The sequence below is a fragment of the Amphibalanus amphitrite genome, unplaced genomic scaffold (genome assembly GCF_019059575.1).
Source record: "Amphibalanus amphitrite isolate SeventyFive unplaced genomic scaffold, NRLGWU_Aamphi_draft 000487F_arrow, whole genome shotgun sequence".
NCBI lineage: Eukaryota > Metazoa > Arthropoda > Thecostraca > Balanomorpha > Balanidae > Amphibalanus > Amphibalanus amphitrite.
In genome coordinates this window covers 38,484-46,350 of record NW_024881981.1, presented here as the reverse complement: position 1 = coordinate 46,350, position 7,867 = coordinate 38,484, and the positions used below count along the sequence as shown (strand labels likewise).

At 49.8% G+C, this 7,867-nt stretch overlaps 1 protein-coding gene across 6 annotated transcripts in view; it reads right to left on the bottom strand.

Annotated features, from left to right (window-relative positions):
• Window positions 1–2,115: 2,115 nt before the first annotated feature.
• Window positions 2,116–7,867, bottom strand: part of LOC122392481 (clathrin interactor 1-like) — a 26,641-nt gene continuing 20,889 nt past the window's right edge. For 5 of the 6 annotated variants that reach the window (XM_043387364.1, XM_043387365.1, XM_043387369.1 and 2 more), the window contains exons 11-13: window positions 5,621–5,724; window positions 5,144–5,330; window positions 2,116–3,129 (exon numbers count right to left, since the gene is read on the bottom strand). In XM_043387364.1, coding sequence (XP_043243299.1) covers window positions 3,044–3,129; window positions 5,144–5,330; window positions 5,621–5,724 — 377 coding nt within the window. In that variant the 3' untranslated portion in view covers window positions 2,116–3,043. Of the gene's footprint in view, window positions 3,130–4,806; window positions 4,852–5,143; window positions 5,331–5,620; window positions 5,725–7,867 lie in introns of all 6 variants that reach the window. The other variant, XM_043387366.1, reaches the window with a different exon arrangement.

The following is a 7,867-nucleotide window of genomic DNA, read 5'->3' as shown; positions in this document are numbered from 1 at the left end:
AGGAGTTATTGAGGTCAAACTGAGGTCATGTTCGAGCAAAAATGAGCAAAAAACATGCAATCTTGAAACGCTCACCAAATCTACAGTTATCAAGCAATTTCAAAGTTCTTTATATGGTCTAGTAGACAAAAAGCGGTGCTACAAAACTGCTATCTCGGATTTTCAAAATTTTTGGTTTTTGACCAAAAAAAATTCAAAAAATTGATTTTTTTTAGAAAAACTTTAAAAAAATCCAAAATTTTTCCGAATTTCGAAAAAAACCGGAATATATGTGATAGTCCCAGCGCTCTTCTATATACATACCAAATTTCAGATCGATATCTCGTTTTTTGGCCAAGTTATAGCGAAAAAACTGTTCAAAAATGATGACGTCAAATTTTTGAACTCAATTTTTAGCAATTCTAGACCACGTACGGCAAAACAAAGACCACCATTGAACTCCCCGTGACGAGCTGCATCGATTCGATACCCATTTTATGCAAAAATATTAACTTTGAAATTTGACCTAATTTGACCTGACCTTGACCTGACCTTGACCTGACCTTGACCAAAACGTGATCTAAGCTGGCCCCAAAGGCTGCCTGACCCATATAATCGCATTTGTCATGTAAAATGGACCATAAAACATGTATCACACGATTCTTTCATATTGTGACCCCCCCGTGACCTGACCTCTGTGACCTGACCTGGTATCAGTGACCTCAAATAGCAAAATATGTGTTTGAAGAACATTTCCCCATCGATGATTTTCAATGAAATGCATTTTACTCGATTTTACAACGCATTTCTTGAAGTGCCTGTAAACGGTGAAAATTGGACCTTTGACCTGACCTGTGACGTCATCGGTTTGACCTAGGTCAATAAAATTGGGTCACAAGGTAGTTCCCCGTTGGGGCTATCCAACGCCGTTTACCGCTTGTCGCTATGTTGCGTGGTTCTCGAGATCTTAGGGGGGGGGGGGGCAAAATGCCCCCCCCCCAACCGGGCGCGTTGCTCGGCAGAGCCCAACGGGGCGCGGGTTAACGTGAAACGCACCTTTTCTCCTTTTTTCTATGAAGTTCCCGTCATCTTTTACACTATCGTTGTGTATCGTTCATCGGTGCGCGCCGAACGATAAGGGGTATGCCAACAAAGTCCTGCCTAAATTTGAGCTTAATTGACTTCTGGTGACCTGATATTTCACCTGACACAAAAATTGGGTACGGCACCTTTGTCATGATTTTTGGTGTTTTTTCAAACACCGTCTACCGGGTGTTTCTACTGGGTCCATTGGCCGAGTAAGACATGGCGTCCCCCCGGCCCCCACCGACGATCGACCACATCACCGGATGTACCGCCCGGGTTCCATATGATGAGCGCCCATGCGAACACAAGCACTGAGAAGATAGTGTCTCAACGCCGACCCGCCTTGGCACCTATTATATTGAAGTGCGATACGTGTTCGGGAGCTTTACTCATCGACTCACCAAGGGAAGAGAAGAAATATACTCCGGCGGCGGCTCCCCGAACCAGCGGGGCTGACCACACGCCGTGCGACACAATGAGGAAGACGGTCCGGCCGGACCGCCGGGCCCTCAGCAGCACCTGTCTGCGCACGCGCAGGGAGCTCCAATAGCCGCCTGACTGACCAGGTGCCATCGAGACATGAAGATGGATTTTGATTCGTCAGCAACTGCTACCGAAGTCAATATTTTATTGCTGATGTCACGGTCCTCTTTACTTTTCCCGAGTGTGAAACATGCGAGAGCCGTTCTGTACATTTTCCTCTAATTGGCTTGTTGAGGTGAACATCTGTTGATGTCGTGATAGCTTATTCGTTTCAGTGATGGACGAACATGAATTTCAAATAGTATCGAAAAATGCTCCTACTGGACAATTGTTCATTTCTGCCACGTGTACCGCACCCTGTTACATTTTTTCCCGGGTTTTGGGAGGGGTGAAGCACATTATCCTACCACTGGAATTCTCGTGAAACCCAGTCGTGCGGATGCATGCTAGTCTCAGGATTGAGGATCCGTTACAATCGAATCTCTGATGTTCTGTAGATGGAGCCACTCAAACTAAAAACAACAATACTGCAAGGCCCCCACGTCCGACATATCACAGGACACACGGTTTGGACGAGTTTCTTTATTTGCTTCTGTTGTGTAGCACGTAGAAAATATTTGTGTTTGCATGCTATGATCTCGTACCCCACACCGTTAAATAAATTTGTTGGTCTGCAAAGGCGTTATTGGGTGCTATGATAAAGGCTCGTGCAATAATTCACGAAAGCACCTGCAGCTCGGGCCACAACTGAGCACATCGAGGGGCCGACCACACCGTCCGGCCCCCACTAAAACTAATCCTAAGTGATATTTCCGCTCCCGCGCTCGCAACGACACGTAAATTTTCTGTAAAAGAAGGTCAACAGGTCCACCGTTGCGCCGGCGGCGGCCGCCAGGGCCCTTTCTCACTCGAACGCGGAGCGGACACAGATCGATTGAAACCCACACCGCGCGTCCGACAGCGTCACCTACGACGCATACGCTCCATACGTGGCGCAGCAACGCGCCGTAAACGGTTTCTGACGCACACAGACACACTTGCGTAGGTGGGGCTCTCTCACACTGCCGCGCTGACCCCAGACATCCACTCCGTCCATCTCCGACGGGCCGTCCGAACGACACCGGAATGTTCGCGTTCACCCTCAGCCTGGCGGGCTGACCTGCATCTCACCTGTCACACACACACACTCGCCTCGACACTTGACACATCAAACGCACGCGTCTCTGACACACCGCTCAACATTCACACAAATCCTTTATCTTCCATCAAATCTTCTGATATCCAACATTCTCCTCCTCATTCCCTCGTCGTCACTCCTTCTTCCGTTTCATCCGCAGCCTCTCTCTTCTTCATCGCTTCTATTCCATGCTTCGTGATCGTTCTATTCAGGCAGACGGGCGGCCGGCCGACGGAGCCGGTCGGCGGTCCGCCTAGGCCACCGGTCATCACAGAGGGGCCGAGCGCGGGCCCCGGGCGGGCACATGGCAGGGACGCGTCACTGGAAAGCCGGGAAGAACGGCGGTCGCTGTTGCTGCTGCTGGGGCGACTGCGGACCCATGCCGAACCCAGTCACCGGGGCGCCTGGCGGAGAGGGGCGGGGGCGTCAGCGCGGCAGGGACATACGGCAGGGAGGGGGGAAATGAGGAAATGGACAGTGACAGACGGACAGATAGATAGAGAAGAGTGAAGAGAGATACAGTGACAAGGACAGACGGACAAAGATACAGACAGGCATATAGAGACAGAGGGGGACATGCGTCAGTAGTTTGACAACGATGAAACATCATACAGTCTTGATGCACAGGTAGACACCAGTGGGCCAGCAGTGGCTTTAACGCATAGATATGACGCCCCCATTGTTTCAGGACTAAAATGAGCGTAGCAACGAACGCGAAGCGGAGATTCACAGCCTGCTGCGCCGGTACTGAATGCTTGAGCTCCCGGGTGTACTGTTTCGCACGGCATACTGTGAACAACTCAAGGGTGAAGGGAGTGGGCACTGACACATTTATAGCGACTGTGCGGTACGTTCAGACATCCAAAGCTGCTACCCAACCGACTGGGGAGAAGCTGGCTACATCTCATACTGGGAACGTTCGGTCCCCGATGGAGAAGGCAGGACTGGATGCAGCTGTAGCACCATGCGACACGACACGACATTGAGACAACAAGGGCGAACATGGACGACCGTGTGTAAGGTGCTTTTTAATACCCACGAAAGGTTATAATGAAGCTGGTTCTGAATTTTCATGAGTTCCTATGTTCATGTGACACGCTTCGCCAAGACATCACCTTGGAAATATGAACTAATGTTATATTATTAATGATCACCACTAAGACCTTGATATCCTATACAAGGGCTGATATGCTACATATCGGTATTGAACTAATTGACAGGCATGATAGGATCACGGTAGGAGTATTCGTCATTCTTCAGTTCACTACTGGGCTAAAATGGTCAAAATTCCATCAGACATATATTGCGATGATGTGATTGTCAGCACGCAACCTGTAAATTACAACCTGAGCCTGTGTCTACTGAGTGCCAGACACGAACAGTCCGTGAGACTTGAAATCAAGAGCTTCAGCTGGAATTCCTGATTAGGTTAGAGTAGAGATCATTAGTTGCATAAAATATCCAACCTTTGTTGACCACTTTATCACCGTCTCTGCAAAACCTCTTGAACTGGTCTGCATATTGGGAATGTTTAAGCAAAAACTTATCCAAGAGATTAAAAAAAGAAATTAAAAACTGAACAAAGAGCTGCCATAATTTTTTTCTTCAGAAAACGCTTATCGCAAAGCCATGTACAGATTACAGAAAAAGTAGGTTCTCCATCTTGATAGACTTAACACAATGAAGGAATGATTGAAGAAACGTTGACTAAACGTATACGAAGCGCGCCAGTGCCAGAGAGGTTCGTGTTGGCATAAGACAGGGATGGCGTGTCGAAGAAAACGATCAGCAAGCCCGCCTCAATCGAAACAAAATAATACCCACTTATATGAACCGGTTCAGTGGGGAGAAAGTGCCGGCATCGCCACGCTGTATCGCGATGGCTGTCAGTTGTAATATTGAACACGACCTCGAGCTACCGAAAACGAATTACGTAAAAGGCTAGGACCACCACAGATCTGTCAGGACTACCCCGGGCCACCCAAACAGAAAGTCGCCTGACAAAGGTAGCAGGGTATGCCCGCGGCTGACGCAACATAAACAACCAGACATGCACTCCCTGGTACGTAATACGAGCTTACAGCTGGACAGCGATCCTCTTCAAAATTCGCTAAGGTCAGTAGATCCTGAGAGAAAATGTTCAGGGCGGGTTACTGACGATCCTGACGAACTAACATGAGCTATTAGGGTGCTGCATGCTGATACTGATGATTCCAAGGCCCAGAATGAACGAAACATGGCTAAATTATTGTTTGCCAGCATAGCCAAAGAGCAAGATCCAAGGAAATGCGTCTAAACAAAAACAAAAGTGTGTTAGTGCGCAATGGGAGTCACTACCAGCCCATGCCGAAAATAGCCCCCTCTTCATGCTCCACCCACCTCCCGTTCCCCGCCCGCTCCCCCGCCCGTGTCACTCACCCATGGCGAAGCCGGCCGCTGGAGGTGCCGCCTGCTGTCCGAGCATGGGCGGCGCCGGCCGCAGCGGCGGAGCCTGGCCGCCCATCAGCTGGTTCATGGACGGCTGCGGCGCGCGAGACGGTTTGTTGGACAGCGTCAGACTGTCCAGACTGATGTCGACACCCTTCAGACCGGACCACGTCGAACCCTGCGCAACGGCGGTCAGGTCAGGTCAGGGGTAAGGTTAGTTTTAGGTCAGGGGACACGCTCTCGGTGACGAGGTCACAACAAAATATCAGCTAGTGATTCATAAGGCTAATAACAGGTCATACTAAAGGTACCACGGAAACGGGTACGTTCATCAGTGGCCTAAAAGACGATAAAATCCACTGCGAGAAAAATGCCACAATTAAGTCGGGAGTGGCAAGATCTACCAAAAGGAAGTGACGTTTTAATCAAACAGCGCTGCGCCTCGCAGGTCTTGGCGTCATCACTGACCACATTCTGGCTATTTGGTTGAGCAGGCGCGGCGGAGGCCGTCGACATTAGGCCAGCTGACGAGGAGGGGGCCGGTACCAGCGGACTGCCCAGCAGGTCCAGACCTGGGGAGGGGACGAAAACACCCCGTCAGAACATGTCATGGGGTGGGGAGCGGAACGGAACACCGAACCAGAACACGCTACCACTGTCCCGACAGGTAGGAGGGGAGGAATGAGGAAAATGAATATACCCAGCCTAACATGTCACGAGCGAGGGGAGGGGACCCAAAACACCCGGGTCATAATACGATTTGGTTGGTAGGTGCCAGGTGGGAAAGAAAGGCAGGTAAGAAGCGCCAACAAAACAGGGGGACAGGCACATCTGTGGCCGGTAGTGGGGAACAAAGAACATGGAACGAAACAGTCGTCATCACCTGGAAACAGCGTAGGTTGGCGATATGGTCTAACAATATGAATCTGCTATAGAGCACTTTTCATTATAGAGATGAGGTCCACCTTGACCATCCTGTTGCAGCCTATAGCAACCAGGGAATTGAATTGTTTCTACGCCTGTTGGAACAAACGTGTCACTAATATGATGAAAGAACGACCGTCAAACAAAATGCGAATAGCGTAATATATAACGGTGATAATTTTGGCTTTTATTTATGTGCTCTAAATAAACCAGCATTTACACGAAGGAACGCCAGGGCTTGGGATAGGAACTGATACATACCAGTAACTTAGATAATCTATATTATGAATTATTTAAGTAAAAATGAAACGAAACGTGCATTCACGAGCTTGATCCACATGGAGCATTCGGTACCTACAAATAGCCAGGAATATGCAGGCATTAGTGAGGGATAAATCTGCGAGATAGGGTGGAGAGTCACCTGGGCGGGGGGAATCACCTGGATGAAGCCCAACAGTCAACACCTGGGCGTCTGAAGTCGTTTCCCCGGAACACATCTGATGATGACAGCAGACTTGTGCCTAGTCTCAAACGTTTGTTATTTATAGCGGCTGAGAAAGGCTTTCATTGTGCACACCGTGACAGACCTTTGCATTGATCTCGGAGACTATCTGAGCATTCTAAAAATCGTCTCAAATCCTGCGGCATCCTCGGTCCTTCCTTTGGTGTTCCAGGCTCAGGCTAAAGTACAGGTCTCGCGGGTTTTAGCGGTAGGTTTTGCACCTAGAAAATTTAGTGTACTTCAGGCTATATCTTCGTCGTCTTAAGCTTTTAAGTTTCGAAGATGCGTTCGACTTGTTGGGTAACAAGCCGGCCATGATCGTGTAAAATGGCTTCATCGTAGATCGATTAGTTTCTGAGATATAACCGGAAATGTAAAAGTGCAAAACCTACCGCTTAATCTCGCGAGACCTGTACCTACCGGGTGTCCACGTCAAAAGTGTACCCAGACTTTTCTCCGTATGTTATCTTAAAAACATCACACTCACAAGCAATTGCCCTCGTTTGAGAGCCAAGGCAATGGCAAAACATTTGCTATGCTTTTCAACTGTGTTCGGCACTCTGATGACCAGCGCGTGCCGTCTAGAGCAACTGCTCTATATGAGCCGCTTTGCGTCGGGCCACCGCCGGCAGACGGACCGTGGCATGTGAAATCCCACAATGCCCCGTGCACTGGGGATCCCATTGCCTAGAAAAAGTTCAGAACATGCCTCTGCACAGCAAGAAAGTATCGGTTTGGGTGGCTATGAGGCATGGAGGGGGCATTATCGGCCCCTTCTTTTTCGAAGACGACAGGGGAGAGACGAACACAACACCGTAACGCTAGAACGCTACGCCTCGGAGGCACTGGAACGATTCTGGCGAGAGCTGAAGCGGAGACGCGGGATCCGTCGCCATGAAGAATGGTTTCAACAAGACGGGGCGCCGCCTCACACCGCCAAACGGTCGCTGGAATTCCTGGAGGAGCACTTTCCTGACCGCCACATCAGCTTGAAAAGCGCGGTGGAATGGGCTCCCCACTCGCCCGACCTCAGCCCTCTAGATTTCTTCTGGTGGGGCTTTCTCAAGGACTTGTGCATACGCTGGCAATCCAGGGTCGACCCAGGAGCTGAAAGACGTCATCATCGACGAGATCCGTCGCCTTCCTTCCCACATGGTTGACCAGGCGATCACCCACCTCCAGACGTTCCATCTGCCGGCGGTGGCCCGACGCAAAGGGGCTCATATAGAGCAGTTGCTCTAGACGGCACGCGCTGGTCAGCAGAGTGCCGAGCACAGTTGAAAAGCATA